At 28.8% G+C, this 21,010-nt stretch overlaps 1 protein-coding gene and 2 non-coding genes across 3 annotated transcripts; all 3 read right to left on the bottom strand.

The window, feature by feature from the left end:
- Positions 1 to 1,074: 1,074 nt before the first annotated feature.
- LOC107447022 (Splicing factor 30) lies at positions 1,075 to 20,990 on the bottom strand. The gene is made up of 7 exons (XM_016061836.3): positions 20,778 to 20,990; positions 16,203 to 16,268; positions 13,925 to 14,076; positions 8,992 to 9,079; positions 8,844 to 8,908; positions 2,113 to 2,239; positions 1,075 to 2,004 (listed from the first exon to the last, which is right to left on the bottom strand). The coding sequence occupies exons 1-7, from the start codon at positions 20,829 to 20,831 to the stop codon at positions 1,783 to 1,785; spliced, it is 774 nt and encodes a 257-aa protein (XP_015917322.1). The 5' UTR covers positions 20,832 to 20,990; the 3' UTR covers positions 1,075 to 1,782.
- On the bottom strand, positions 19,051 to 19,187 carry LOC122268745 (small nucleolar RNA SNORA79). The gene has a single exon (XR_006224668.1). It is a non-coding gene; the product is annotated as a small nucleolar RNA SNORA79 (small nucleolar RNA).
- On the bottom strand, positions 20,080 to 20,217 carry LOC122268744 (small nucleolar RNA SNORA79). Its single transcript, XR_006224667.1, has one exon. It is a non-coding gene; the product is annotated as a small nucleolar RNA SNORA79 (small nucleolar RNA).
- Positions 20,991 to 21,010: the final 20 nt, after the last annotated feature.

Here is a 21,010-nt window from a genome sequence, read left to right as displayed (position 1 = left end):
AGAATTGCCTTCCACTGCTAATCACAATCTTGATTTAGAAGCAGTCACCTGTTTTGGAAATTAATATTTTGCTGCTGTACGCAAAGGGAGAGATCTTTAGACTTTGACATTTGATTGACTAAGTACATATTTTCACCGGTTAAAATGCGAATTAAACTACTTACATACATGCAAATTAAATGTTCTCAGATGAAAGAGGTATTTCTCTCTGCCTGGTGTTCTTTTCACTTCATTCAGTTTTCTCAAAACTAAGACATTAACTTCTGGTCCCTCATAGTCAAACATAAGTTTATTAAGAAAGTGTGCACACTTGCACAAGCATCTTAACATATCAAGAACAGATATCTTTTTAAATACACTATCCAAATGAGAGAGCATCCCTTAATCTTGCCTTATTGTCTAGTATTTTTAACAATCTTTTTTGCTTTTATCTTTTCCAGTCACATAGAAAAGAATGGAATAATACAACTTGCAAGCACCCTCTAACTTTCTCAGTCATGTAATAAAAAGGCAGAGCATCGATTACTAGAACTAGGTTTACAGCAACCACACTACACATTCTCTTTGGCTATATATGATTGCAACAGAAGACCAAATGCAAAAGTCTTTGATAGTATTTCACTCACAGCTCTTATAAGGACATAGCCAGTTTCCTCTTATAATGCTTACTAATAGAATCGAAAAATATGAAGATTAAAAAAACACAGATAAAATAATAAAAATTTAACGCAAAAAAGATGAATAAATGACATAGTATCTTTCCTGTCCAAAGAATAGTGATATTTTCAATGATAATAGTGGCAGATAAGAACACTGTAATATTCCACCCATGAAAATTAAACTTTTTCTAAAAACGAATTAAAATGAAAAAATTTGCAATGCTTTTTATATTTAGTAATATGAAAACTTCAAAAACAAGGCATGCCATTTCTTTTACAATATGCATGTTACAAAATTTGTCTCTAGAAGGGATCTTTAAACTATATCTGACTTTAAGTATAGGTCTAAGCACCTCCACAATCCATTAGGAAAGTAAATATTTGCAAACATATGAAATAACTTGATACAAAAGCATTTACATGAGTACAACTTTATTTACACAATTTAATCTCTGTACAATATGACTTCGTTGGATGAACTTGGCAAATACAAAATGTTTACATACAGAGCTTCAATTTATTTACAAAAGATACACTATCAAGCTAATTTATTTTACACAACACCATATACACATGAGTGCATTAGGCTAATGCATTTCCCCCTCTGGCTACATAAGTATGTTTTATATAAAGTGATCTGTCATCAAAAAAAAAAATTTTTTTTTTAAAAAAAAAAGCTCAAATGAAAAGGGGGGAAATGTCACTGCTCGTAGAAATACAACTGCATGAAATCTTCATAAATAAGCTGCAATTAAAGTCAAGAAACTTAGACAAAACACTTGGATAAACAAGTATACTATCTTATAGAATGTTAATTGATGTTCTATGACAAATAACATGATTTAAGATATGCACCTTTTAATTTTATTTTTAAAAAAAGTACACAGATATTTGTAAAACAATAGACATCTACATCTTTTAAGTTAAGTAATAAAAATAATTTCTATTGTCTTGTAATAATTAATAAAATTTAGCAATTTTTTTTTAAAAAAAATTATAATTTGAGAATCTTTTTTAACCAAAATTTCTACGAAAAAATCATAACCAAAGAGGGAGAAAACTTAACACTGAATATGTAAACTTATCAACACACTTTTAGAAAATAATGCCCAATGAAATCTAATTACATGTGAGATGAATGACCTCGTAGAGCAGCTGCAGTTGCAGCAGCTGTAGCTTTTATATTATTTAAAGGTCCATTCATGTTTCTCCTCCATTTCTCTTGTTGTTGAAACTCTGTCATTGGCCTTCCACCAATGCCACACGTTCCAATTCCAACACGCCCATTAATGTTGTCAGGAGATGCAAAGATACTCTTTTTGACATGCCCCTTTTTATTAAATGCCTAAAAATGATGTTATTAAAAATTAAACCATTGGAAAATAAAAATTATAAATATAGTAACCATTAGAGACAAAGTAACCTAAAATCAGTCCGACAAAAATAAACTTACCTTCGCATTAAATGAGTGCCACTTTACTTTTTCTTTTTCCCTTTCTTCTTCTAAAGCTTTCATTCTTTGAGCTTTCTTTTGTGCTTTTTTCTTTTTATAGTCTTTTTGAGCTTGTAATAATTGCTTCCTAAATTGAAAAGTTTATACATTTATATAATAACATAATTAAATATACATTATAAATCTTATTTCTGAAAATAATAAAAAAGCTAAAACTATATAATGCTAATAAAAAAAAATGATTCTAATCAACATCAACTCTGAGGTAAGAAAAATATAAACAGGATTTTTATGTTTATAAACAAGTGCACCTTCATCCTAAGAAAATGAAAATTTATTTTGAATTTTAGTGTTCAGTAGAGATTCTTCTGTAACTGTGACCATGTAAAGAATATGCACGAACTCAAATTTGTGTATTAAGCACGGGTATATGTAGGGACCAGCATAAAATTTAAATAGAAAAAAAAAAAACTTTTTTTTGGTCATTTAGTATGATAAAAATTTGGAATCAATCCATAACTTTTACACAAGGTGCTTTTACAGTTATATCACTGAAAATGCAGCCTGATGCTCATGAAATTATGATTTATACTTGTAGAGAGCTTTTTACCCTAAAACTTTTAATTTCATTACTGCAAATGTTAATTTGTAGATTGCTAAGTTTAAATTAAAGCTTTAAGATAAGAGTATTTATCAATACAATAGCATTAAATCTTCAGACTATTCAATCTAATAACTTAGCAAACTGAAAAACACTGAAAATTTTAATCTTTACATCAAGATATCAACTTATGCACCAAAGTACACAAATTTTTTTACCAACTACATGCTTAAATAATTGCGTGTTTATTTTAATTATCATCCAATGAGGGAAAACACACCTTTTCACCAACTAATTTAAGAAAAAAATTATTAGTTCATCCACTATCCTAAATAATGGACCTGCTCTGGAACAAAAAGAATATTTTTGGAAATGACACACAAATTATTTTTAGTTAATAGTTATAATATTTTTAGAAAATATATATATATATATAGCTCAGTGAACTAATAAACATTTTCCTACACTGAAAGATCTAGATATATATTCCTAAAACAAAAAATTAACAAATGCAAACACATTTTTGAAGACATTGCATGATAGGGTTTAATTATGTTCTCTTTTTTTGTTTTCAATTATTAATCAATTATTCTGTGATTAATACAAATATTCATTCTTTTGGAGGTCTTTCATTCTATTGAAGAGAATTTTTTTTATCCACTCCTCTTTTTCTCGTGAGAATTCTTCCCTCGTATGACTCAAGTAGTCCGGTTTAAACTAGTTTATTCTACCTCCACTTTCAACTACGGATGTCATTGCTAGTGATTTTAGCTGTTGCTAGAAGAATTTTCCTTACGATATTTGATAAGTCTTCGAGCTTTTTGGCGCTGATTGACTAACTATCCAGGCGTGTCATTTGCTGGAACTAATGGTGTTTATGCCTGGTTTTGGCACGTCAGTGCAATTGAACCCCAGAGACAGTTGTGTGTGGATGTGTCTTCTCATTGTCTGGTACTCCGGGAGGAGACCCTTGTTCTGCAATGATTTTTTTATATTTAAATTGATAAAACTTTTCTTTGCCATATTAGTATTTTAATTTATTTAATTAAAGTGCACTATGAGAAATTGGCACATCATCCCATCAAAATTTTGAGATTTGGCTTAGATAAGTAGCTTAACCATTCTATTTTTTGAAGTGTGGAATGCCAACCATTCTGGCCATTACTGCTGCTTCTAAACATTAAAAAAAAAAAAAAAATGCCAGTTGAAAATGTGTTTTAATTTAATTTTCGCTGCTCTGCAATCTATAAAGACTATAATTTTATCAACAAAAAAAAGTCAATTGTTGTTCGAATAAAAGTTCATATGTGAAGTCCCTATTTTATAAGATCTCTAAAATAATTGTCTTTAACTATTCCATGAGAATTAAATTATTAACTTCAAATGTTTATAAATTAATTGATAAAGACATGAATTAAATAATTTGAAATGACAAATCTGAAACAATATATATATATATATTTTTTTTACTATGTTTGCTAAATAAAGTAAAATAAAAACAAAGAAACTTTAAATACTTAGTATCTTTAGTGGACGGCCCCCAGGTTAAAACTCCAGTGAATTTAAAATAGGAATTGAATCTTTTCTTTATCAAATTAAATTATTAAAAAGAAAACGAGAATTTCGAAAGGAAATAGCTATTAAAAAAGAGCTTTTGCATATGTTTTGTCAAATGTTAATGGTAACCTTATTTTCTACTCTAAGGATACTGTGCATGCTAAGAAATAGCATTTTACATCTCACATATAGCATAGAAACATTAACTTTAGACTAGTATTTTAAAAATGGAGAACAAAGAATGTCTAAAATGGTATATAACCAAGAATTTTTTTTTTTTCAAAGAAGTTTTAGCCTCAGATCCTTATGAAAATCCAGTGTGTTGAACGTGCATGAAAAAGTAGTCAAGGCCACTAAAAAAATTTTCAATGAAAAATGCACAGGAAAATGTTGAACAACTTCTGAAGCATTTTAGAGGAGAAAACAGGTCAAATTTGCAAGAGTGCTCAACTCCTTATAAATTTCATAATTTTATTTAAAATGTAAATAAAAATCCTAAGTAAAGCTAATTCTAATAAAAATACATCTACCGGGTGCAAGCACTCAAAAAATGTTTTTAAGCACTTTAAAAAAATATCATAATTAGGCAGGGTTGGAAAGTTTGTGACAATTGACGGTTTTATCTTGTTTTAACCATCATGTAAAAAAAAATAATAAATAAACTTTTTGCATTGTTTTCGACAATTGTCAAAAATCGCGAAATTTTGAATCATGTATAATTAATGGCGTTTTTATATGCTACGGACCGAGAATACACCGAAATAGATCGGGTTGGATTAATTGTGAAAACGTTGAGTAGAACAATATGAACTGCGTCTTTTTGTATAATTCGAAGCGAAAATCAACATAGTAAAGGAAAAACTTCATTTTGAAAAAGGGAAAATTAAGCACTTTTAAAAAACACTCAATGAAAAAAGCCCCTTTAAGGACTTTTAAAAAACAAAAATTCAAAAATAAGCACCTTTAAGCACTTTTTAACAATGCTACGCACCCTGATCTATACTATATGTACTCCTATATTTACTTTACGCGGTGGCTGAGCGGTAGCGCTTCGCGCTGCATACCACAGGCCCCTGGTTCGATCCTCGGGCCGGGCAAGGTTGACTCAGCCTTTCATCCCTTCAGTGGGTCGATAAATGAGCACCAAGCATGCTTGGGAACTAAACACTGGAGGTTCTGCGTTCGGCTGACCACCTGACTGGAACATCTGCTCCTGCACCTCAGAATCCAAGGTCAAGAAAACTGAGGTGGGCACAGTAGGCCTTGGCCCTCTTGAGCTTTTGCGCCACTGAGTTTAGTTTAATATTGGTACTTGCAATAAATCCAGACTAACTGATATATATATATATCGAATTAAAAAAATTAAGAGCATAACTCTATGGTGTTAAGTACTTAGTTTTCTAGATTCGAACTATTTTCTCTTCTAAAAGGCTTTAAAAGTAATTCATTAATAACATGGCGAATTTTCCTTTTTTCCTATATGAATTTCTCCTATAGTTTTACCTTTCAGTACAGTAGGGCAGTGTTCCCCAACCCCCGGTCCACGGACCGGTACCGGTCCGCGGATCAAATGGTACCGAGCCGCCCATTTCATTGAAACTGAATTTATACCCCCAAAATAAAAATATCTGTGTTCCATTAAAATTGCATTTATTTTTAAAAAAAAAGGGGGGCCCCCGAAAGTAGTGACATAAATTTTTGTAATGTATCATTGTCTCCGATTACCCCGAGATGGAACCGTCTCATTGCCAAGAAACAAGCTTAGGGTTCTCATTGATTTAATGTTCTAGTAAGTTAAAATGCTAAATCACGTTATATTTATTTTTTGGTGTAACTGTATTTTGTTTTGAAGACATGTTTAAATACAATTAAATTAGTCCCGCAGTAGACTGATCGTTAAGACACGGTTCCAGCAGATCACCGAAGTCAAGCATCACTGGCTACGGTCAGCGTGCGGGTGCGTGACCACTTGGATCAGTCTGCGTAGGGACCGAGGGTGTGCGGTGTTGGTCCTCGTTAAACTGTTCTACCGTAAAGTGCTCGACTTCGCGAGCAGGTCGTCGGGCTACCAAAGCGGGGGTGCCATTCCCTCCGCAGAGTATCAAAATTGTGATGGCATGTCTTCGGATAATCCTCCGGGATGTTTCACAGACCGTCGCCAATAGCCCATTGTGCAGCTCTAGTGCGACGTAAATTGACAGCAGGAACAACAACAATTAAATTAAAATTAATATTATGTAACTTAATATTAATATATGTAATTAAAATATTATATATTAAAATTAATATATGTCATTAAAAATTATCTAAAATATAAACAATCAACGCACCCCTGCGGTCCGTGTTAAAATTATCAAACGTTGACAGGTCCGCTGTGATAAAAAGGTTGAGGAACACTGCAGTAGGGAACCGATTATCGGGAACAATCGGGACCATCGCTATTCTGGATAACTGATTTTTCCAGTTTTCTGAATCGATAAAAAAAGCCGTTTTTTTTAGTGCTAAACCCAACTAAAAAAAAAGAAAAATTTGCAAATAATCTTAAAAAGAAGAAAAAACGATGAGGTAATACACTAATGATTATTTCCAAAATGATGGTAAGGTAAACATCTTTCAAAAAAGAAAGAAAAATCCTAAAATCTTATGAGGAAAAAAAACATTTTTTTTTTTTTTAAAAATGGCCGGAAAATTAATCGAATTTCGTTCCGGATTTTTTGGTTTTCCGGTTTTTTGATTTCCGGATAACAGGTTCTGTACCGTACATAGCTTTTCCTAAAAATTTCAATTAGTAGTCCTATTATTAATTCCATAATTAATCAATTTTAACATTTATTTGGTTTAAATTTAAAAAGTTACAGCATGAGCTAATATATAAAAGGGTTTCTTAGCAACTAATATTAAGTTATTATTAATTAACAAACAGTTTTTTTATACAAAAGTTTCTTACATATCTTACTTTTGATACAAATGTTAGTCACACATCGTGTAATAAATAAATAAAATATTAAAATAAGGGGAAAAAAACATTCAAACTGTAATTATAAAAATGCACAATATAAAAACAAAAAAATTCTTCCATACCAAAGAAAATATACTTGAGCATATATTGTGGATCTGAAATATGTATCTTACAAAAAGTTTTCAGAAACGCAAACAAGCAGCACATATCACAATCAAATTAACACACACATTAAAATTAACGGCTTTGGAGAAATAGCGTTCAAGTTTTGCCAAACAATATACAAAAGGTGTATTTGGGAGCTTATTTTTTATGGCAATATTCGCGTATGCACTATAAAGCTCAAAATAGAGACAGTGTTAAGGCTAGTGAGAAATAAACACCTTATGCAAAAGCTCTCTAATAACAATTGTTTGTACTAATAGTGATTGTTTTGGACCTACATGTAAATAATTAATCATCAATTTTTTTTTATAAAAAAACCACTTGACATAAAAATAGCATTCATTTGCAATTTATATTCACAATTTTGCAATAAAATATTATATGATGGGGCTAATTATTGGTCGAGATCAGAGAATATGAAGACATCGAACAAGTGGGCAAAATATAGTTAATTTATTCCTGCACGTCATTGTCAGTATTTGCGAGTTACAAATCGCACCAATTCTGTTGTAAAGGGAAGGGAAAATTTAACGTATGGGTTACCAGAAAGTGAAAGATTTGTGTCTTAGTGTGAAAAGGCCAAAAACGGGACATAAATGCAGAAAGATTCTGAAAAATGCAGAGTTGGAAGTTATGAAAGTGCTAGCAGCTTATTCTTGTTACACACTTGCTATCTTGCAGATGTGACCTTGTTATTTGTATGTTCTATCAAAGTCTTTCTGTTTAAGAGCTCCAGTGTATAAAAATAAACTCATTGAAAATACATTTAATTAAATTAGAAACAGAGATATTACACACTACTCGTTATCATAAAATAAAATCTAACAATAATCCTTTTGGAAAAGAAAATATTTTTAGCTTGATCCAGCCAGAAACTAGCTGCAGCTAGTTTCTTAAAACTGAAAACTTCCAGTTTATCAAAGGCAGCTTTCTGTCGTGTTATACTTAGTTCTGCACTAATCTCTTCACTGATAAGGTATTCCTCAAGTGACCGAAAATTCAAAGTAACCATCACTAATTCCAGCCGGAGAGTAATAAAACACTCAGCTTTTGAAATATTTTAACTTTTTAAAAAAATCATTTCTTACAGTATAATGTTAAACAGCACTGATCATGGCTCATTCGGCGATTTACAGATCAGGTTAAAAAAATTACTATATTTTTGAAAAAGTGACTTTTCTAATGGAATAGTGACTATAAAGACCTCATATTCTAAGAGACCTGCTGCAATCATTGCGATATTTAGTAATTTTTAATCACTAATTAAAAACCAAAACACCCAAATAACTTATTATTGCCCGCATGGAAACTGAATACTTTCAGCAAAAATATTTCTTGAATGATTCGAAAATGTGGTTTATCATCGAAGAGCACTAATTTATCATTGAAGTGCCTTTATTTTATATATGTCTATTTCATATAAAATAAACTTAAAACAAAATAATTTACCTTGACTTTGATGCACTTTCTGATAACTCTCCAAGTTCTTTATCAAGAGGTTTCAATTGCTTTATCTAAAACATTGAATAAAATAGTTTAATATATAGTGCAATATAAAGAAATAAGAAATTTTAACATAATATTAATAACTACTTACATCAGCAACATCAGTATTACCATAAGCAACAAAGTTCACAGTACACTGACCATCTTCTGTTATATCTTCAATTATTGCTTCATAAAATCTAAATGTTAAAAATATAAAAATGGTTTAGTTTATATCTTAAACATTAAAATTCATTGATACAGCATCACAATTACAGGGAACAAAAAAACAGGGTACAAAAACAAATTATCTTTACAAACCAAACATAGTAAAAAAACAAAATCCATCTTGTAAAAATGAAACCACTTCAATTAACCTTTTAAAAGCTTGATAAATAAGGAAGAAAGAAATCCACAATTAAAATATGATAAAGTATCACTTTCTAAATATAAATTACTTCGAAAACTAAATTAGAACATTGAAACTTTAAAATTATATTATTCATAAATTATATTATTATTTATAAATTATGTTTATTATTTTTATTTTAGCTACACTGTGGTGAACAGTGGAAAGTTTTTTGGAATGAATTAGCAACTATACTTTCATTCCAACAGTAACCATCACTTGAGCAACTTTAATGCCCTTCATGTCACTTTTTAAAATGGCTAGCGTTAATCATTATCCCTTCCTAGAAAACAATGGGCATCATTTTTTCCTCCAAGAAGACTATTTTCAGTCTTAGTCAGCTCAGCCAACTTTGCCGTCATTTATAATTAATGTGAATACAAATCAAGATGAGATATTTTAAAATCGCATTAAAACGAGTCGCACTGTGTCATTATTAAATAGCGTGAATATGAATAGTGGTGAGTGATATGTAAATGGCAGCACACCTTTAAATGGCGTGATATGCAATTTTAAAACTGTTTGAATACTAACTGCGATATGTGATTTTCAAATTACAAGAAGACGAATTAGAATGTATGACTTTTAAATCGGAACAAATCACGATGTACAGTACAGAACCCGTAATCCGGAAATCAGAAAACCGGAATGAAATTCGATAAATTTTCCCGCCATTTTCAAAAAAAGAACATTTTTTTTCCTCATAAGATTTTAGGATTTTTATTTCTATTTTGAAAGATGTTCACCTTACCAGCATTTTGGAAATAATCATTAGATTATTACTTCGTTTTAATATTATTTCCAATTTTTTTTTTAAGTTTGGTTTAACGTTAAAAAAAAAACGGCTTTTTGTAGCGATTCAGAAAACCGGAAAAATCAGTTATCCGGAATAGCGATGGTCCCGATCGTTCCGGATAATCGGTTCCCTACTGTATATGAACCGTGATTGCGGGTGCCCAATTGAGTGAAAAAACAAATTTTGGGGTTATTATCATTAGTTGTATAGTGTGAAAAAAATAAAATAAATAGCGAGACTAAGAGAATAACTTTTGATCTGATGATAGAAATTTTACATACTAAAATTTAATTTAAATGGTTAGAGAGGGTGACCATTATGGTTATTAATTAGTACAGATGATATTTTAATTTTAAGTAAAAAAATTTGACGCAAAACGCACTTTCTCTGAATAAGCATAAGGATTCTGAACCTCAAAATATAGGGGGACGCCACAATCTTGGAAATAATATTATTAGTTTGATCAAGCGAGTGGTCTAGACATTGGACCCCTTAATGTTAATTTAAATGTTTGCTAATTTCACTATATTTCAAGAAATGTTTCAGTGAATTGAAAATTTTCTGAACTCAATTTTAAAATGAGTTTATAATTTCTAATATTTTATTTAATAATACAAAAAAAATAGAATTCTTGAGTATATAAATTTTACTTTAAGGCAAAATACAAAATTGGTCAGATAGTTACTGAGAAATCAAATTGTTTACTATGACTTTTTCTAAAATTCAATATCACGAAAATTACTCAACAAATTTTGCTCAAATTTTGTATTTTTCCATATAAAATTACATTCTTTAAAATCATGTGGAAATTTGTATACCTTATAATTCAAAAATTTTTCAAATATTATTAAAGGAAATATTAAATAATGATAAATAATTATTACATTCAACTTTATTTTGCATAGAATTGTCTTTAGATAAATGAATTTTATAATTATGAGTAAAAATATTTCAATTTGCTTAAAAATTTCCAGATATGGTGAAATACGTAATAAGTAAAACGAACATTAATTGGAGAACAAGTTAAACTGCTTTCCTAACTAAACTAGTTGGTGCTTTGTTTATTTTTCGTGCCTTTATATTACAGGGATGAGATTAGCCAAAAGGCAAAAAAGCTGAATTTCCACTATTGTAAATTTTACGCAAGCGCAACGCTTTAATAATAAATTCCAGACAGTTTAAGGTAATAACTAATGTGTTGACATACAATTGTGTACTGATATATTGTTATATAAATGATTACATTGATACTTAACATTTAGTGAAAATAAAAATTACCAATTGAAAAAATAAAGCTGGAAATTATATTTTTCCTCAGTTCACATAAGAGACAATTATTACTTGAAAAACTACCTGGTTTAGCAAATTAAAACNTTTTGATTAAAAAAAACTGAAATTCAAGAGATAAAAGTGAAAAAAGCGGAAATCCGCTAAAAAGCGGAAAAATCTCATCCCTGATATTAAGTCCTTTATGTGTTAATGGAATAAATTTTGTTTTTAGCGTCAATAGTAAGTCTAATATTTTTAGCTGCCAGTGCAAGTGCAGAAAGCACCACTCACCACCTTCTGACTTCAGCCAATATCATCTGAGAAGAAAATCATCTAAGCGAGGGTTATCAGGAAGCAGTAGCAAAATAGCAGTAATTCTCGATAAAAACTCAACTGTTTTTATCGAGACAAAATAAATGTATGAAGTTATGGGAAAGGAAGAGGGTTTATAATTATCACTTTTTTCTACATGGAGTGTTTTCATGGCACCAACACTGCAATAACAGTCGCCAACAATGGAAGTAGACTATTAATTATCGCTCTCTACGAAGACATGGTGCGCCTTTTGTTCATCTTGTTTTCCGGCATAAAATTAAATTTTTTTTCCTTAACTGAAGATTATTTTCTAGAAATATTTTAATAGTTACGATCTTAGAAATTCAATTTTAATTTTAAAAAATGAAAATTGTTTAAGGAAGTTTATTTATTCCAGAATTTTAAGAAATTTAGGGACAACTTCAAGCCTTGAAATTAGTAAAGAATTTTTACAGTATACATTGGAAAGTAAATTAAAAAAACTGTATTAAAAACATTGTTGTTGCAAAAAAAAATTTTTTTCTTCATATAATACTATTACGATTTTTGAAAATTGTCAAACCGAGGCAAATAATGTTTAACACACATCCCCGATTCTCATATTTCTTACAAAAAAAAATGTAGAGATAAAAATTGTGAAACATATACAGGCAATGCTTGATACAAGAACCCTTGTGGTCCAAACATAAATGAACATCATAAAATGAGATTAGAATACTGTAAGTAAACACTAAACTACTGCAAGTATTTATTCATTATAAAAATTAAATGTAATAATTGGTAATACAGTCAAACCCCGCTATAGTGAACCTTCAAGGGACCGAAATTTCGGTTCACTATAACCGGGAGTTCACTATATCCGTTACGCAGGCAATTTCACTAATGGCTCCCAAACTCCTCCCTTTTATTACATTATATTCATATAAATGACTAAAAAATATTATGTAGTAGCAAAAAATGTGTTATTTTTCATCACTCTTCGTCTTGCATACGAAAAAAATTAGTCATCTTTAGCTGATGAGCAATCCTCAACATCAGATATGGAAACACTTCCAGACTCTCAAAGAATTTTTCCTGAATTTCTGTTATTCCGCTTTTTGAACCTGTCCAACCTGCCATTCGAGCACATAAAAGTAGTTTCTATAGATGGTTTTAAAAATCGGTATATGCATTTATTTTGAAGTAGAAATTTCAAAATTATTACAAAGAAAATGAAGGGGGGAAATCAGTCGAAGACAGAAAAAAGTTCATTATATCCAACTTCCTCACTTTTTTGGTTCACTATATGCACTAAAAATAACATTATTCGTGTATAGCAAGGCACGGGACGGAGCATTTCGTTCACTATATCCGGGAATTCACTATAAGTCGTGTTCATTATAGCGGGGTTTGACTGTAGTGCAATTTTTTTGCGAACTATTAAAATTACATTTAAATTGTTCAAATTGCGTTTTTTTTAAAAAAAAAATATTATAAAATGTTCTATAATAACACAGCGCATAGCCTGTTTATGTTATTTTAATTTATTGGTCTCATAGCTACATTTAAAGAAGAAAAACTTTACAGAAATTAGTTCTGACTAAAATAATCAGATAGCACTGTGTGCAGATGTTACCAATAATTAGTGGTTTTGGAATTACTCTCTGATTCACTTCATTCAAAATTTTTAATCTCTCTTCGGAGTATAAATCATTAATCTGGTAACCAGTAAACATTCTTTCCAAATAATATATGTCCAAAGGACTACAAAGTTTAACAAGGTTCCCACTGATTCTCAGAAATAAAATTCTGTGACTTTTTTCATTGTTTCATTAATAAAAAATAGTCAATTTAATTTTACGTAATCCCAGGTAATACAGGAAAATTACAACATAATTTCAGTTCTAATTTTATCAAAAGAATGTATATTTATATATATATATTTTTATTGGAATAGCTAATATATATTTTTATTAGAAAAGCAAATTTTTTATTTGTAATGCTAAACATTAGATATTGTGAGGAAACCTGAAAAAATTGAATTACTACAACAAGTAATTGTAATAGATGTTAAAATTATTTAACTTCAGACTCATTCAGAGGATTACTGTTACTGCCAATTCATTGTAAAAAGAAAAATTCAGAAAGTAATATCGGAATTAACAGTTCAATTCAGCATTACGATCAAAATGGAATTGTCACAAGGTCAGGTGAATTGAATTATGCATTTTATAAACACAAAATTTACAAAGCATATCAAAAATTTATTTCACATACTGATTGTCTTCTGACCAAGGTGCAAGACATGCATCACCAGCTGTCCACTTATAGCCGTACGTTCCAAATTCTCTGTTGGTCTCGTCATTATAGGAACCAGGTGCTTTATCAGCATTGGCAGCAATTAGATCTGTAGTTAAGTGTATTACTTCCTGAAACATAACATCATTTTAGAAACAGATACAAGTAGGTTTCTTTTTTCTTCCTATAAATTCAAAATATTTCACAGAAGCATTGCAAAAAAGAACATATAAAACATAAATATTTTAAAATTTACTCTTTTTTTTAAAAAAATAAATGTCCTTTCTTACTTTATGAACTACTTAAAATAGACACCAAAATTTATTACGAGAATATATATAAAAAGATTGCATTAACACAAACTTATTTGCATTATAGTACATATTTAATACCTAGCTAGGTGCTTATTCAAATAGAAAAAGTTCAAATTATACAACTAATTCCTTTTACAAATAAAAAAAATTTAGTGAATTTATTTATAAAAAAAAATATTTAGAATAATCTATACTTTGAGTTATTAGTTTAATTTTATTTCTATGTTTTACAAATTTTACTTTTATCAAAATTAACAATCTATCCCTGAATGTATTGAATAAGAAACCCAATCATTTGGGAATAATTTTGACAAACATAAAATATCTAGCCTAACTGCATACTTTAGAAAAAGTACATAATAAAATATAAGTTTTCTTTAAAAAGATTAGACATGACTTGATTCATAATTTTAAACATAAAAAGCGAGAAAACTCAAAAAATGAATAATTCTCACAGGGTTTCTAGCTCAATTTCAGAAAGAAAATAAACCTGATTTTGTTTCCTTCTCTATTATATTTAATTTTTAAAATGTCACTTAAGCATTTTTTTCAAAAAAAATAAATAAATAAATAAATCTTTTTTATTTTATATTTGAGTAAATGCAAAATGGCTAAGATTTTTTTTTACTTCGAACACAGACTGATCTCTTGAAATTATTATTATTTTTTTAGCTACTGGTCACATATATATCTATAATTCATTAATTAATTTTCATTAATTTTCAAGTTTGTAGTAGAACAAAAAAAAAAAAAAAAAAAAAAAAAAAAAAAAAAAAAAAAAAAAAAAAACTTATTTATTTGGATAGAGTATTTTAGTCAAAATCCATTCACATGAAAATTCCATGTATTTCTGATGAAAGAAATCCTGTTTAGGGTTTAATATTAATGGTTTTGTCATTCGTAATATAAAACATCTTTAAAATTGTTCTTTTTCCTCTACAAATTTTATTTATAACAATACTGTTAATCATTTCATTGATATGATTCTGCTATAAAATTTGAAGATAAAATGCTACATACTCAACCTACCTTTAAAATATAAATGTAAAAACAAAACTGATGTCTTACTGTTCTGTATTAATCCTTTCAGAAGCAGCAACGGCAACTTTGACAAGAAATTACTGGACAAACCAGTAACCAAACTTATTAAGGCAGTAGACTTGAGATTTTCTACATTTCCGCAGACTGAAAAATTGATACTTAAAAACTTTATACCTTTTCACAGTAAAAGAATACCACAGCATATCACTTAGCAAAAAAGTTTTAACTATGTTGCTTTTAGCCTATTTAAATATTTGACCGATTTTATTTAAATACAGTAACATTTAAGGATGAGTACAAAATAAGTCATAACCTAATAATGCATTCTTTTACCCTTGATCCAACGTTACATTTAATGTGCATGAAGCAATATTCAAAATACCAGATACTCACAATTAGTTAATAATTAAGAACTGAATTGCTCTATCCTGTTTTCAAGTAAATGCTTCAAATTTTTCGTAATACAAAAAGAAAAGAAAAAAATCTAAAACATTTCCATACAAATACCTAAAACTTGTTCACCAGCTCTTTTTTTTTCTCACTTCAATTAACCATGAATTATTTCTAATTCTTTCAAAGTGTGTTAAGTCTCACAATATTTGGAAGAAATTAAAACACATACCTGTGTTATAATTAATAATGATCTTAAAAGATTAAAAAAAAAATTTATTAATCATAAATTTTATTCCAAGCACACTGTTAATGCAAGATAAAAAAAACAAAAAAAAAAAACAATTTATTTTCTCAAAAAAAAAAGTTAAAGGACAGGGTTAAAGGAACATTATTGGGTTTGACATGTAAATCATAGTATTTTTTAATTAGAAATTTAAAAAAAAAAGTAAAATTCAACAAGTTTTTTCTACAAATAAATTTTTACAGAACAGAAAAACATAAAAACTTACCTGCAAATCCTTTTTCAGTTTTAACAATTCTTCACTATCTGGTTCATTAGTTAGAGCAGCTTCTACCTAAAACAGACACAATTTTAAAATAAATGTTATTGCATTTATTATAGATCATTTAACCATAGCAACAACTCTCCTGCATTCATAAATTATATTTTTATTTAGTATTTTATTAATACTAAACACATAAAATGCTATGGCATTTGGCCAAATTCAGTTTTATTTTTCTTTTAAAATATTTTACATAAATATAAGAATACATTAAGATATGAATATATACAATAAGATATGATAAAAATTGAAGCACAAATATTTACATTCAATAAGTCGTTTGGCCAATAACCCTCAATTTCAAGATAGAAATCTAGTTTTTTAAATCTAAAAGTAATCTGCCAACCTTGAAATCAGAAATAAATTTTCTTTTTTGAGTTCACACAGTTTACAAAAACAAATTTTTGAAATATGCTAGACATTTAAAATAAATTTAAAATTTCTAAACAGAAAAAAAAAAAAATTCTGTAATAAATATAATGGAAAAGCTATAAAAATAAAATCAACTGTCTTGGAAGATTTATTTAAACAGTATTTCATGTTACTTAATTAATAGAAAACTCTGAGAATACATATCAGGATGTAGAAAATGGCAAAACCATGATAGTAATCAAAATTACCAAACCCTTACTAGCATGGGTGAATGATTTATGATAGCCTAAAATTCCTTGCCATTATCTTCATGGAAGGAGAGGAACATAAAACTAACAAAATCCACATAAATCAATTCATTTCTCAATATGAGCAGTTTATAAGGACTTTAACACAGGTGTAATAAATGTGAAATTGCTCCGTAAATGCAAAAAACATTTTAAAAAAAATTTGCATTAGTTTGCTTAGGAGTGGTTTTTATCACATTAGTAATAATTTTTTAAAAATTTAGTTATCTTTGTTACTTATGTCATTGTTCGGTTGCCATCAAAATTTGATTTGTTTAACCTAAATACGGTAATACAGAAATCTACCCAATAAATTGCAGCAACACACAGTACATACATTTTTTAAAAATAAGTAAATCAGCATGCGAAAGTTGCTCAATGCACATGCCTGAAAGTCTTTTCTTTCTTCTTCCTGGAAAGAATATATTGGGTAGATTTTCAAATCTTAGAGCTCAAAATATATGTTACATCTTATAACTTTTTGGAACCAATTTACATTATATTTAACTTAAATGATAAGGAAAAGACATTAAAATAGCAAATCAATTTTGTTCTTTGTGAAATTTTAATTACATTGTGTAATATAAACATGTCATTCTAGACAGGATTTGCAAGACTGGACCCCAACTAAAAATTTTCATCCCACATGCCCTACGAACCTATTTATACAATCTAAGGGGCTGAAAAAGGAAAGGCCCCAATGATTTTTTGGTAAATTCACATGGTTTCCTGATCGCTTTTTGGCAGTAATAAATAACGTCATGGCCGTGATTAACTGTTTTTTCGACTGCTTCCCTGCGGTTTATTTCAAATTCCGACATTTTTAATACATAATTACAACATACACATTTTACACTCGAGCTATCGCTACTTTGAAGCATTCGATTCGTGACAATTCCATCGTAATTTCACGTCATACGATGATAATCTTTTTTAGAAGCTATTTATCATTTCAGCAGCCCTTTTCACACAATTTTTCAAATTCCATATTTATTACGACTCTCGAAATTTGAATTATCACTATTTAAAGTGTTTGATTCGCGACGATTTTATCTCAATTTCACGTTTAATAATGGCTTTTTCGGAAGTCATTAATCATTTTACGGCTCTTCTATGTGGTTTTTTAAATACCGATATGTTTAATATGATGTACGAAATTCAAACTTAAGTTATCACAATTTGATGCGTTTGATTCATGAAGATTCTATCACAATTTCTCGCCGTTGTTTGATAGGTTTTACGGCAGTTACTTATCATTTTATCGTCCTCTTTCACATGATTACTCAAAACCTGATACTTCTAATATAATATTATTACAACATTTGATTCATGAAGATTTCATCGTAATTTCTCGTCGTCAGATGATATTGGATCGTTCTGAAAGTTAGTGTCTACCCTGCAATACTAGATAATGTATTGGCAAGAACTTTCCAGAAAACGTAATAGTTCTATTTTCTCTGATATTTTTATAAGATTTAATACGACGTTCAAATTTCAGTTATCACTTCTTAAAAAGTGCAACAATTCCGTCATCATTAATGCCATTTGGAGTTTATTTATCATATTTTGGGCGTTTCACACATGGTTTTTCAAACTACTATATATAATACGTTATTATGACACATGAATTTCAAATTTGAGGTATCACTTTTAAGACATTTACTTCGTAACAAATCCATTGTAAATCCACATTGTTTTCTGGTCATTTCCACTTGTTTAGTCTTATTTTGACAATTATAACAAGCTTATTCTGGTTATTACAAGCTCAATTTAGATAGATTCTATCTTAAATCATTATCGTTTATGGATCCTTTTTTATTTTTTTTACAGCTGTTTGCCATTAATTGACTATTCCCAGCCTTGTAGTTTTTTCGATTTTGCTTCATATTGAAATAAGTATCAATAGTATCACTGAGTATACAGGATAATTCTTTATTACATCCAATTTATAATAAAATGCATAATATAACATGATAATAAGTGACTAACAATTACAATTAACAAGTATAATATTATCACTCTTTAAAATAAAATCTACTGTCTTTTAAGATTCATCTAAGCAGTATTGCTAAATAATAGAAGATAAAATGAACTTTGAGTAAAAAAAATAAATAAAATTCTGAGAATACATTTTTGAATGTTGAAAATTGCAAAACCATGATAGTTATCAAGATTAGCAAACCTTACTAGCATGGGTGAATAATTTTCATTAATTTATGATAGCCTAAAATCCCTTGCCAATATCTTCATGGTAGGAGAGGAACAGCCATCAAAAAATAAAACAGATAAAACCAAATTCAATCATCATATTACCAATACCAACAGTTTACAATAATTTTAACAATGTAATAAATGTGGGATAGATCCATATCTATACCTATTCATGACAACAACCATCACTTCAGTTTCAAATTAATTTTGCACATGCAAGATATACTTTTAAGCAGGGTTGGGTTTTTGCCGTCAAAAACTGGTTTTTGGCATGACAGTGGTAAAAACCGTGTTTTTACCGGTAAAAACCGTCAAAAACCTACTGTTTTCTTTAATTTATGGCATATAGCGGACAATATATTATTTTTACATAATTGCCTTTATAAATGAATGTTGTAAATGATTGCTATTGATTTTGCAACTATATATGTGTATTCTTATAGAAGGATATACAGTCATACAGAAATATTGAAACTCTAAAAGGATTTCCCAGGTTTTTTTATGTCTCATTTCTGTGTAAAATATTGAAAGCAAAATTGATAAGAAAAGTTTATTTTATGAAGCTTTCTTTTTATGGGTACATGTGTTTCTCATAGCAAGATTTTAAGAATGAAAGTAATCAATCTTGACATTCTTCAATGATGTAATATGCCAAACAAAATGATGCTTGGAAATGTTGAAATTTTTTTTTAGTATCCTAATATTTTACTTCAAATAGTACGTTTTGATATATTCATGTTGGGAAAATGCAAGAATCAGTTTTTAAATATTTTTAAACAACTTTTTTTCTAATTTTATTGTCCAAAAATGAATTAATTTAAAATTATAAGCAGTTAAACTCAAATAAAAATACAGTTTTACCAAAACTATGGGTTTTTGACATGATGGTAAAAACCGTCATGTGTCAAAAACTTGCCAACCCTGCTTTTAAGATATATAGGATATCTTTATTCAAATGTTGAAAATTGCAAAACCATGATAGTAATCAAGATTAGCAAACCCTTACTAGCATGGGTGAATAATTTTCATTGATTTATGATAGCCTAAAATCCCTTGCCAATATCTTCATGGCAGGAGAGGAACAGCCATCAAAACATAGGACTAACAAAATCCGCATAACCAAATTCAAACATCATTTACCAATTCCAACAGTTTGCAATAATTTTAACAATGTAATGAATGTGGGATACAACCATCACTGAGGTATTAAAAGGTTTTTGCACTTGCAAAATATACCTTTAAGATACATATTTTTTATAAGTGGAAAGTTGCTCAATGCACATGCATGAAAGTTTATTTTTTCAGGGAAGAATAATAATATATAGGAAAATGTCACATTTTATAGCTTAAATGTTACTAATTTTAAAAATACAAAATTTTTAATCCATTACTTAATATCTTATGGTTTTTATGAGACCAATTTATAAATTAAACTTAAATGATGAGTAAGAGACACTAAGAGAAGGAATTAAATTTGTTCTTTGCTGATTTTTAATTACTTAGAGCAAACAATTTTTGAAGCTTACTAAACTAATTTTTGGACACCAAATTACGCGATTGCTCTCAAGACCTTCGGGAGATCGAGATGGCCAACATCAATTAATGCAATGCAAATAATTTTAGGTCAATTAAAAGATCATAAGATAATAACCTGTTGTAACTGAAGTTGATAACTCTGTAAATTTGATGATAGATCTTCAGCCATAATTTGGATTAGTTTTAGCGTTCTTTAATGCGCAATACTGAACAATAACAATAAAATTCTTGAATCAAGAATCCAACATGGAGGATAAATAAGAAAAAGATATCGATTAAATATATATCGAAATATAAACTTAAAACTGTTTTCAAACTAATTTTTTTTATCAAAATCTTTTTTACTTA

Source organism: Parasteatoda tepidariorum, chromosome 1 (genome assembly GCF_043381705.1).
Source record: "Parasteatoda tepidariorum isolate YZ-2023 chromosome 1, CAS_Ptep_4.0, whole genome shotgun sequence".
NCBI classification, from domain to species: Eukaryota; Metazoa; Arthropoda; class Arachnida; order Araneae; family Theridiidae; genus Parasteatoda; species Parasteatoda tepidariorum.
Note: the sequence above shows the minus strand (reverse complement) of the source record. Positions and strands in the feature narration are given on the sequence as shown.